The sequence below is a fragment of the Fulmarus glacialis genome, unplaced genomic scaffold (assembly GCF_000690835.1).
Source record: "Fulmarus glacialis isolate BGI_N327 unplaced genomic scaffold, ASM69083v1 scaffold19490, whole genome shotgun sequence".
NCBI classification, from domain to species: domain Eukaryota; kingdom Metazoa; phylum Chordata; class Aves; order Procellariiformes; family Procellariidae; genus Fulmarus; species Fulmarus glacialis.
Genome location: NW_009187366.1, coordinates 2,306 through 14,360, shown reverse-complemented (window position 1 = coordinate 14,360; position 12,055 = coordinate 2,306). Strand labels below are relative to the sequence as shown.

At 38.5% G+C, this 12,055-nt stretch overlaps 1 protein-coding gene across 1 annotated transcript; it reads left to right on the top strand.

Annotated features, from left to right (window-relative positions):
* The first annotated feature begins 718 nt into the window (after positions 1-718).
* On the top strand, positions 719-11,726 carry GTSE1 (G-2 and S-phase expressed 1). The gene is made up of 11 exons (XM_009574955.1): positions 719-797; positions 1,486-1,549; positions 1,630-2,248; positions 3,429-3,599; positions 4,838-4,988; positions 6,196-6,573; positions 6,766-6,838; positions 7,260-7,508; positions 8,721-8,901; positions 10,049-10,189; positions 11,643-11,726. Exons 1-11 carry the CDS (start codon positions 719-721, stop codon positions 11,724-11,726), a joined length of 2,190 nt encoding a protein of 729 aa, XP_009573250.1.
* Positions 11,727-12,055: the final 329 nt, after the last annotated feature.

Here is a 12,055-nt window from a genome sequence, read left to right as displayed (position 1 = left end):
GCAGCTTCTCCTCCCCCGGGTGTGTGTGGGGTCCCCTCGGCTCCGGTGGGCTCTGCTGAGGTGCCCCGAGAGGGACCAGTCCTGGTAGGTCCCAGCTCGGCGTTAGTCCCTTCGGTCTGGCTGCACCGCATGAGGTACTCTTCCTGAGGCTCTGCTGGCTAACCTCGGCAAGGCCCTTGCTCACAAGAAGATCGTATTTGATGGGTTTCTGTCCGCAAGTGAAAGGCGCCGTCTTGAGCACAGCGCGCCTTTCCTCTGCGGAGCAGAGGTGTGCTGAGTCTCGGTTATGCCAGTCTCGAATTAGTGCTGTAAAAAGTTTTTTTAGCCTGTGGGGTGGCAGTGTTCTGCTGCAACTGTCTAGTCGTGCTGCCCGTTGCAGCTCTAGTCATATAAGGGATTTAGTTGCTCAACATAGAGTTTGCATGAGGAGTTTCAGAAATCCTAGGCATCACTGCTGTATTTGAAGGCTTTTTACAGAGATTGCAACACTTTACATGTACAAAGTCTCAGATAATTCAATAGTACGTTTCAGGAGAGGATGGTGACATGTGTAACATCTGATAAACCATGTTTGTGTGGCTGTCCTTAAACATAACATATAAGAGTCTTCAAAGGGAATGTTTACCTCCTCGCTAATTTGCAGTGTCATAAAATTCTGTGACCTTATTGTTGTTTTTTTAAACCTACTGCATAGCTAATTCTGTATTTTCCAGACACTATGGAGGAAGGAAAAGAAATGGCAGCACATTGCTCAAGTCATGTGATTGAAGAAAAACTGGGTATTTGCATGAGCAATGGTAGGTGGAGAACATGTTGGGATATTCTCTACCTGGTGTTCAGATCAGTAGACCTCCTGTATCTGCTTTATATCTTGTTCTGTGTACTTGTTTCCTTGCATGGGCTGCTTTTGCCAGTCTCAGACTTACAATCCTCTTCAACAGCTTATGGAGTACTGGTGCTAGAACATGTGCGGTAGTGACATGATGTCATCAGCCTCTCTTCTGTATATCTAATCTGAGCTCCTCCCTTTTCCTTATCTGTTTGCTGTGGATTCAACTAATATTTAGTGTACATATTAGCTAATAGGAAAACTAATCTTTCTCACTGGCTCCTGTTACTGTCCTGTGACGGTCTGAACCAGAAAAGAAATGACTGATAGGACAACTGCACTGTCATACAGCTCTAGATTATATATTCTCACATTTCTTGACTGGAGGCTGCTGATACCCTTTCCTACAGCCAGATCCCATGTTCCTATTATGGATGCTTAGAAATTAGTTTTGAGAACTTTCATGATATTTGGGCATCTATGATCATATTCATAGCTGTACCTTCAATTTCTTTGACCTAAACATGTTTTTATTATTTAAACCTGGTAGCTAAAACTTACTTTGCCATCTGACATCAGCTTCACCAAATTGTTGAAGCATAATGCAATAATTTTTATTGCAAATCCCCACAGTGACAAAATCCTTGTTGTTATAGTTTCAGACTTTCCTCTTCTGACTGATGAAACATTTGATTTTGACCTTTCACTCTCTCCAGCAAGGTAAGTGAAGGGTCTACAGGTAAATATACCTTTAAAATGGACACATGTAAGGTGCTGGGCTGACTTATTTTTCTCTGTAGTGGAAATGAAGATGAAGTTTTTGTTGGACCTTTGGGACACAAAGAAAAATGTATTGCTGTCAATATTGAAGCAAAAAAAAGTGCTGAAAAAAAGAGCGTGCCTGCTTCTGATGATAAACTCATGTGGAGCCCACTTACAGGAGAAAAATTTGTGGAAATTTTCAAAGAAGCTCATTTGTTAGCACTGCAAATAGAGACTGGAAGCAAGAATGAACAGACTAAAATAAGCCAATCAGAAGAAGAGGAAAACAAGATTATAGAAAAATTTGTGGAGGACTCAAAGTCAAAATTGAAAATACTGAGAAACCAAAATATACAGAAAAGTCCCAGGGCTGTTAAAAGGGAGACATACTGTGTGCGGGATAGCCCAGCATGTCAACTGCCACCTTGTTTTCAGAAGGAATCGGATAAACTTTTGTCAGATGCCAAAACACATGCTCTTCATACTCCTCCAAACAGAAGCCCTGCTAAAATTCATGTATCTCCTACAAAAATTGCCAGTTCACCTCTGACACAAGAACACAAAACTAAGGAAAGAAATACAAAGGCAACTGACAAACTACCAATGGCAAAACCTTCATCAACTCTTGGAAAAAGCAATTTGTTAACTATTGAAAAGGTAAAGACAGCTTCTGGGCAACAATGTTTTCTTTAAACATGGCCTTCATGTGTTTTAGGAATGTTTAAACTGTCTATAAGCTTTTATTTTTAAAAGTGAACTTTAATCTTCAGATGTTTTTCTCTCTCATAAGATCCTTACGCAGGAAACATTATTATTTATAAAAAAGAAAAGTCAGGGCAGATACTGTGGTATAGTAGCCAAGTAGTTTATCTATTATAACAATGTAGAGCATCTGCAGGCAAATTTCTTTTCCATTATATTCTGGTTTTGTGAATACCATCATTCCTGGCTTCTGTTTAAACACTGTTCTGTTGCTGGTAAAATTACTGCACTGTTCTTAGTGACTTAACATGCAACAGTGGCTTTGTTTCCTGTTAACCCTTGTCAGTGGAGGTGAGGGAGGGAAAAACCCTCTAGTTCTGTCCACAATTTGTCTCAATCATGAAAAGCACTGATTAATGGTATTACATTTAGAATGTGCCTATGTGACCAACTGAAAATGTATTCTAGGATAGCAAGGAAACAGTTGTGTTAGTGACCTTGTGTGCATAAATCCCAGTCTCTAGATAGAATATCTTCTGGATTTTATTGCTCTACACCTTATGGCTTAGGCTCCAGTATGTACTGCAGATTTTACTGAAAATATTATATTGTCTCCTTGGGAATCATCACCTATAGAAAACAGGGGACTCTTTTTGATTTTGGGTGCTATAAGAAAAGGCACAGTCTTAATGCTTTAACTAGCCAAATTGAGCCCCACTGACTAAATAGACAGTTTGGATGATGTGGTCTACTATTGTAATGTCTCATCTTTTGGAAAGCTAGGGTAAAGCAGAAGAATATGAATTAAATGGAGATCTTGTAGTTGTAAGGAACAGCTGTTACAGTATGTAGGTGAACGTGATTATATGAAATTTGTGCTGATGAATTGTTGTTGCAGAACTGTCCTTAGATTGATGTCCAATATCTGGGTTCAAGCATGTTCTAGTACTTAACAAATACACTTACTAGACTAACTTTAAACTGTATTAGTCTAAAGACTAAGGACTTGACTGGGTTCAAAGGCTTCTTCATTGACTGTTGTTTTGGTTTCTTAACAAAATAAATTTGTGTAAAAAGCTTTATAGTGGTTTCTAGAAACACTGAAACTTCTAAAATGTTGCATTGAAATTTGCAGCCCAAACCAGGAGAATATACTAGTATTTCTACAAAAAGAGACTTGAACAGCATGGGATCATCTGAAGGTCTAATTTCTGATAAATCTAGTGCTGCTTCAGATGTCTTTGAGTCTTCGTTCAGTGGCAGTTCCTCAACGCAAGACAAAAAAGTCCTTCTTGCACCAAGTAAGGTAATGGCAAGCATTCTTAATCTGAAAATAATTTTTGTGATGTTCCAATAAGAAGAAAAAACTGAATATAGTTTACTTTCTAATTTAAAGTTATGTTGTTATTAGCTGCAGGTAAGTGATCAGCAGTTTTCTGCAAGAAACAAAGTTTTTGATGTGTGTAGTTAACTATACCATATGAAAAGGTTGCCATAACTTGTATGAAGGTAGAATACCTATAGCTGTCAGGAGTTGTTTTGAAGCTTTAAACACCTACTTCCATGCTGCATGCCACTTCACTGAATCATAGAATGGTTGATGTTAGAAGGGACCTCTTGAGGTCATCTGGTCCAACCCCCTGCTCAAGCAGGGCCATCTAGAGTCAGTTGTCCAGATGGCTTTTGAATATTTCCAAGGATGGAGACTCTATAGCCTCTCTGGGCAACCTGTGCCAGTGCTTGGTGACCCTCGCAGTAAAAAAGTGTTTCCTGATGTTCAGAGGTAGAACCTCCTGTATTTCAGTCTGTGCCCGTTGCCTCTGATCCTGTCACTGGGCACCACGGGACACTGTCCTTTCAGATATTTGTATACATTGATAAGATCCACCTTGAGCCTCCTCTTCTCTAGGCTGAACAGTCCCAGCTCTCTAAACCTTTCCTCTGATGGGAGATGCTCCAGTCCCTTAATCATCTTAGTGACTCTTTGCTGGACTCTTTCCAGTAGTTCCAAATCGCTCTCATACTGGGGAGCCTAAACTGGACACAGATCTTCAGGTGTGGCCTCCCCAGTGGCGAGCAGAGGGGAAGGATCACCTCCCTTGACCTGCTGGCAACACTCCTAACGCAGCCCAGGATACTGTTAGCATTCTTTGCTGCGAGGGCACATTGCTGGCTCATGTTCAACTTGTCCACCAGCACTCCCAAGGGCCTTTTCTGCAAAGCTGCTTTCCAGCTGGTTGGTGCCCAGCATATACTGGTGCCTGGGGTTACTCCTTTTATTCTTTAATCCTTTTAAGTCCATTCTCAAGTTCGTGGCAGGAATAAAAATAACAGTCTGCCTCCTAGATCTAATGTTCCAGTTCTATATAATAACCCAGATATAATGAACTGTTTCTAAGAAAATTCACTTTTTAAACTGTAATCTGAAGAAGGAGCTTCTCTAAAATTCACAAATGAAAAGCTATAATACCAAGAAAAAGCATGGCAAAATAATGTGTTAAATAGTTTTTTTTGCTTTTGAATAAACTATATTCTCTGATTCAGCCTGGCTTAAAGAAGATAACACATTTGAAACTTCCTGGTGTTGCCAGTGGTCTCACAAGAAAGACTACTTCATCATCTTCTTCGTCATCGGTTTCCAGTGTGAACTCAAGTCTGAATTCAAGTTTACCCATTTCTCCCATAGGAAAAAATGGTAATCACTCTTACTACAGATTTGTGCCACAAATCAACTTTGAAGCAGCTAAGCATGTCTTAGACTGTGGGTTTGGATATGTTTTAATGGTGTCCAGTACATACAAGCAGTAAGAAATGTTTTGAATGGAGAATAAAATTTTGTAGGCTAGCCCAATAAAACCCTGTGGACTAAAGATAAATCTTAGACTTCTATCATTTGTAAAAAATAGATTCATATAAGCCTGATCCCTACCTGCGAGGGTCTGACACAGCTAGAAAATAAGCAATGCCTCAGGAAACCTGTTCTTTTTGTACATGATCTTCTCTATTATAGCCAAGTATGTGAGCTTCTGAATGCTGCAAGCTTGTCTAACTTGAATTAAAAAAAAAAACCAACACCAAAACAACTGAAACACGGAAGGAAGGTGGAAGGCCTAGTTCCAAGTTCTGAGTTTCTGTAAGCCTAATAAAAGGATGAGCTTTGCTCAAGCAGATTGAAAAAAAACTTTGGGGAGATAACTGAATACAACCAAGAGGCTTATACTATAATGAAGACATCAATTTGACCCTTTCAGTAAGCCTCAAAGGATCAGGAAAATAGTCTCCTAAAAATACTGACAGATGTAAGCACCACAGTTCTTGTAGATGTATCAAGATACCAAGTTACGGCAAATTTTTTTGTACTTTGTTTCTGGATCAGTAAAAGTTACAAACTTAAGAATTATTTTATATGATAGAAGTGTCTAGTCAAGATTCATCCCATTGATGAAAGTAACCTACAGACTAAAAATAAGAACCATACAGAAAACTGAGAGAAGCACTTGTGGGGTAGTTCAGCCTGTGGTGTTAATCAGTGTAACTTGAACTATTACCTTCTTGAATGCCTGCTTAAGGGAACAGAGCCAACTATGCTGGGAGAAAATGTTGAAAATGTAACTTGAATCTGCAAACTGTTTTGGCATTCCTTGAAGAATATTCTTTGAATTAGTTGCAGTAATTCAGGAATTTGGTGAGGAGACTTTCTAAAACAGACAAAATTGCTGAAGAATTCAGGGAGTAAGTTTTCAGTAGTTGTATGTGTTCTCCTTAAACTTGAGTTGTTTGAACATAAATTTAAATGCTGTAAATTGCTGGTTTTCTTTCCTATGTGAGCGTAATTATTCTGCTTAGTCAAAAACTTTGCAATAAGCGATGATTCAGCAGTATAACTTAACTTTCTATTTCAGGAAAATCAAGTACGTCTTCAAAAGCTAGTGTGAGTGGCTCTAAGCTTTCATCTAGTACAAACAGGCTGACCCTTGTCAGACCTACCAGAGTGTCATTGCTGCAGGCTGCCAATACTGAGAAATCCACGAAGCAAACAAGATCAGCTAGTACTCCCAAAATATCTAGTGCTGTAAGCTTGGCTAAATCTTCAGCTTCTGTAACATCATCTGAGGCTATAGGCAGTGGAATTCAGAGGCTGAGCTCTGTTCCCAGTCTGCAGAAGCTATGTCAGCAGAATAAAGATGGAAGTGCAACAAAAGGAAGCCTGTATCCAAAGCCCAGGGCTAGAGTTTTGTCTGTTCCTACAAATCAAACTAAGGTTCCAGTGAAGACTGGAGGTAAGATGTATTTCCCATGACCTGTCTTCTAGCTTGGCTATTAAAAGCAAATGTTACCTTGAATGCTTGTTATTTGTTTCATTACACTTCTGTCCACCTCTTGGAAGGAATTAGTATTTTTAACTGAAAGGTGTCTGTTATTAAAAAAAAAAAAAGAATGCGGACAGCAATTAATGAAACTTTTCTCTTTAGATACACCACCAAACAAATCAGCACCAAAAGCAACACCGTCTCTTGGATTAACATTTTGTGGCACGCTTGGAAGGTAGGGCTTGACTGAAAATTGAATGTACTGAGGCATACTTCTTAGAATGCAACAAGGTTGGGTATTGCAACAATCTTTAAAAGTTCTGACTTCATTATTTAGTCCCTTGAGACCCTCCAGGTTAGCTGTGTTAATGCCTATTGGAACTGATTTTAAAAAAACAAAACAAATAAACAAAATCCAAAACTAAACCAAACACCCCCCCCTCTTCAAAAGAGGGCTTTCTTTGCAGTGCTAAATAGACTAGAGACATTCATAAAAGAATTCTTATGAAGTAAAGCCTTTACTATGCTGTTATTATCAACTTTATGATGATTATTGTTCCCTTACTGACCAAAGGGAAACTGATTTCTATTGTTTGGTAGAATAGTTTGAATAAAACTTTCTAGAAGCTCTTGGCTAATGCATGTTCCTTTTTTAGTGCCGTGGCAGTCAGCACTCCTGTGAAAGCTTCAGAAGATGGGATCTTTCAGAATACTTGTTTTCCTGAGAGGTCTGTCTCCATGACTCCTGCCAGTCTGAAACGGTCTTGCTTACCTACACCTGTTCGTCGTGTCTCAGGATTTCCAGCAGTGACTCCTAAAACTGCACCAAGAATGGCATTTTCTCCACATGCTGCATCTATTCGCCAAAGTTGCAGCTTTTCTACCAAAAAGACACTTACAGCTGGGTAAGACAGAAACCTCCATATATGAAATGAGTATTGTAGGCAAACTGCCTCTAAATGAATTTTAATGATGACTTTCAGGTTTCAAGGACCTCTGCTAAATGTTAGAATAAAGCATTTGAGCATAGATGCTGTATAGACCTAATAAAGATTTATATCTTGTGACTAGTAAAATACTATAAGCCTTACTGAGATGAGTCAATTCTAACATTAAAGAATTATAATCTCTAATAGGATGTTATTTGTATTTCTTGAGCTAGCGGACAACTTAAGACTTGTATCTAATGCTCTGACTGAAAACAGATTTGGCGTTGGTGTTATTTTGCTATTGCCTTCTGATGAAAGGAAGTAGCTGGTTAAAATACATATTACTCTTAAATTTGTTTTATACTGTTGCCAACGCTTTGGTAAAATTAACTTTGTTAAAGCATCAGTCAAAAAGCCAAGGATTTAGTTGACTAAACTTCAGTTTCTGAGCAGGTTTACCTATGTTTCATTTGAAATAATTGCTTGCAGAATGGGTGAATCCTACACTGTTGTTAATTATGTTTGTTTTCTGTGAAAATAACGTTTCCTTCTTCATATTATCAACCCAACATCTTCTCACAAGTGCCATATATATGTATGCAGGCTTGCTTCATGGTTGGTGGAGATGAACAGTATTAAACCAGGAATGATTCGTGGCAAGAAAACTCTTCCTATATGTCATGTTACTTAGGCTAAATGCCCAAATTAGTCTTTTCTCTCAAGGAAACAATTACTCTCTCTACAATGACTTTATCATACTAATCAGATGACAACTCCTGGTCCTCCAGCTGCTGTCAGTACTTCCTCTCAGCAGGGGGTTGCTCAGTGATATGCAATATCAGTACTCGTTTGCTAGTTGTTTCTTCAAAGTCTAAAAAACCAAAATCCCATGTGTGAAGTTTAGGCTGCATGTATATGTCAATTTAAGATTAAATTCATCATCATCCTGAAGTCATTAGCTCGGTTTTTTTTGCATGGGTAGGCTACAAATTGATTGCAGCATGATATATCTTGTATTTTGCAGGTAACTAGCATATTTGTGGATTAAAATATGGGAAGCCTTTTGGTCATTAAAATTTGGGGTAAAAAAGGAGAAAATGAGGTTAGGACATTGGCTTGTCTGTCTTCAGTAGTTCATGCTTAAGAAAGATTAAAGAACTCAATTATTGCCAATGCTCTTTTCCCTAGTTCTAAACAGACAAAAGAGAGCAAGACACAGATATCTTCTTCAGAAGATGATATATCTCCTCCACCTGTGCTACCTCTTGCACTTAACTTCTCACCAGAAAAAACTGCTACAGAAGTAGTAGAAAATGAATTAAAAGAGGCTGAAGTACAAAATCAGCTGGCTGAAGAGAAACAAACTGAGGTAAGAAATAACAACACATTTTTCTACAGAAATACTAAGGAAACTGCTTGAAAATAAATTATTTCAAGATGAGGGATAAGTAGGAAAACCACTTCAGTACACATGAAGTTAAAATGGATTAACTCTAAGCATGTGCACCCTCTAGTGCCTATTCTTAGCACTGAACATCTGTTCAGTGTTTCCATTAAGTCTGTTCCCATCTCAAAGCTGAACGGTCAAATACTTGCAGATTTCATATTAAATTTCCACTTCTGGATCAGTGCTGTGAAATCCTTGTGGATTTGATTAGAAAAGCAGTGTCACAGGGCAGTTCCTATTGCAGCCATAAAGCCCTTTTGAAAAAAAATTTTAAAATGCACTGCTGTAGCTAAATTCAATCATCTAACAGCAGTGCAAATCTGTATACAATGAGAGAGGATTAAAATCCAGAGCCCATGTAGCAGTAAACTTAGTTAAGTGTCACGTACTTAGTCCAGCGAACACTTTTCCCCTCTCCCAAGAATCTACTGGCTTCATGTTGAAAGCTGGCACTCCACAGGCATTAAGGAGAAGAGACTAAACTGGTAGTTCTGAAATACTAACCTGTCAGAGTGGCTATTGATTTACAAATATTCAGGTGTAGAATAATCTATAGGCTAATTACTTGATGTTATTGCATCAGTATTTTCCTTGTTAGCTTACCTGGTGACACAAAGTATCTGTTATAGAATTGCTTAGCACGTGTATAGAGTAGTTAAACTGGACAAAAACATAACTAAAGTTTGGAGCTCTACAGGATAGTTTATATGGGTAAATAACATTACACAATAATTGTAGTCAAGTCATTTAAATATTAAGAGAGTTATTACTCTTCTGTTTTAAATTTGACTTAACTCTGCTTTTAAGTGAAAAATTGTTTTACGCCCCAAGGAGCTCTTTTGCTTTGTCTCACTGCATTTTCCCAATTTGTGATGTTAGCCATTGTCAGAGCAGGGGCTGAGGTTTTTACACTGTGTGCAAACAATCCTGCATGAAAAATACCCAACCTGTAAATGAAGCCTATCCTGTAATTATTACAGCTGTATAAGCTAAATTGGCTGCCTACATGTTTTTGACGGAAGCATGGAGAACAGAGGAAAACCTGAAGTATCTTTTTTTTTTTTTCCAGGCCTTACTGGTAGATATTGGAGTACACAAATCTCTCCCTCACACTTTAGAATGTGAAAGTAGACCTCTGATTGACCTTTCCAATACTCCTGAAATGAATAAGATTACTCCTCTAAAGCCTACATTCTCAGGGCAGGTAAAGGTAAGTTATATTCATAGAATATAATCAATAGAATATTAATAGAATCAATAGAATATAGTTATATTCATAGAATATAATCAATAGAATCATAGAATGGTTTGGATTGGAAGGGACCTTAAAGATCATCTAGTCAAACCCCCCTGCCATGGGCAGGGACACCTTCCAATAGACCAGGTTGCTCAAAGACCCATCGAACCTGGCCTTGAACACTTCCAATGATGGGGCATCCCCAACTTCTTTGGGTAACATGTTCCAGTGCCTCACCACCCTCACAGTGAAGAATTTCTTCCTTATATCTAATCTAAATCTACCCTCTTTCAGTTTAAAGCCATTACCCCTTGTCCTATCACTACATGCCCTTGTAAAAAGTCCCTCTCCAGCTTTCTTGTAGGCCCCCTTCCGGTACTGGAAGGCTGCTGTAAGGTCTCCCCAGAGCCTTCTCTTCTCCAGGCTGAACAACCCCAACGCTCTCAGCCTGTGTTCATAGTTTTCTGGAGCAAATATGCTAGCAGAAAAATGTTAACTGGCTGCATATACTTGTCTGCAGAGCAGCTCTACAATACTGTAATTATTTAACATTAGCTCAATATGTTCAATTTGATACTACAATTTGATACATTAAGTAAAGGGAACATAATGTTTAAATCAAACAACGTTCTCTAAACTAGAGCTCAGTAAGCAATCTGCAAATAGGAAGAGGAGGAGGATGGAGAAGGAACTTAATGCTTAAAGCAGTTGTTAAAGAATGAAACTGTTCTGAAGCAGGAAGTGAATGCTGTCTTCAGTAGAGTAGGCATGCTGACTCTCGTTTTCCTTTTCTTGCAAATTTTCAGTTCTTGGCAGCAGCAGCTCATTTTCAGCAAAAAAGCAAGGCTGTCTCCTGTTTAAGTCCTCTCCTAATCCCCTCCTTTGTTGAAAGATATGCATTGGAATCTACTCTAAATTTGACAAGCATTTCTGGGCAAGTGTTTTTTGTACACTAGTGGCTTGAAGGTCTTTAGATATTGTCAGATGAATGGTGGTAACTATGAGGATGTAGCCTTTGATGACATTAGATGTAGTTGGGATCGATTTAATATCAGGTCCTTCAAAGTATCTCAGAAGAGGATCACAGAAGTCTGACTTCTGGGGGCATGTTCAGAGGAGTTCAGAAGTGCTCTGCCCTGCCTGGATGACAGTGTCACTTGAATATGCATAGTAGTGAAACTTAAAAAAGCCTTTTAGGCTTTTAAGGTGAGTCTGGGCAATAACCACCTTGTGGGAAGCTTGTGCTTGTCTAAGAATGAGCTAGATGTTTAAAGACCTGAACCTGAGTGTGGTGCTTGTATCTGGATACTGAAAGGAATCCTAAACAAAAAAAAGTACTTGAGAAGACTATGTTGATAGAGACTATTGCTGCTAGTTATGTACAACAGCTCACTACAATAGCTAAATTTTATTGTTTTTCTTTCAGCTAATTGATTTGAGTTCGCCTCTTATCACTCTGAGTCCTGATGTAAACAAAGAAAATCTGGATTCCCCTCTACTCAAGTTCTGAACTGAAGAATTTTTGGCATCTGTGATCTTTAAAGTATTTAGGTGTTACTCTTCAGTCATACAGGTTTTTTTTGAAGATGGCTATAGATTATCTGATGAACTGCATTAACACATAGAATTGCAACAGTCTTGATATAGTCAGTGTCTGATTAATGGTTCTGTTCATGGATGTGCTGCAATGGATGTATTTAAACTGTTTTGCTCTAAGGCAAAAAGGGATATTCTCTGTGTTGGAAGCCTGTCTCCTTTTATTTCCTCCCAATTGTCCTTTGATTCCTTAGACCCTATGTGCAACGAAGATTTAATTTAAAATAAATGAGTTGTTTACCA

Bases quoted from the DNA above. Each gene is read 5' to 3' on its own strand.
- GTSE1 (XM_009574955.1), top strand. From the start codon at position 719: ATGGAGGAAGGAAAAGAAATGGCAGCACATTGCTCAAGTCATGTGATT. The intron at 8,902-10,048 runs GTAAGAAATAAC...TTTTTTTTCCAG, and splicing joins CTGAAGAGAAACAAACTGAG to GCCTTACTGGTAGATATTGG. The intron at 10,190-11,642 runs GTAAGTTATATT...TTTTTCTTTCAG, and splicing joins CATTCTCAGGGCAGGTAAAG to CTAATTGATTTGAGTTCGCC.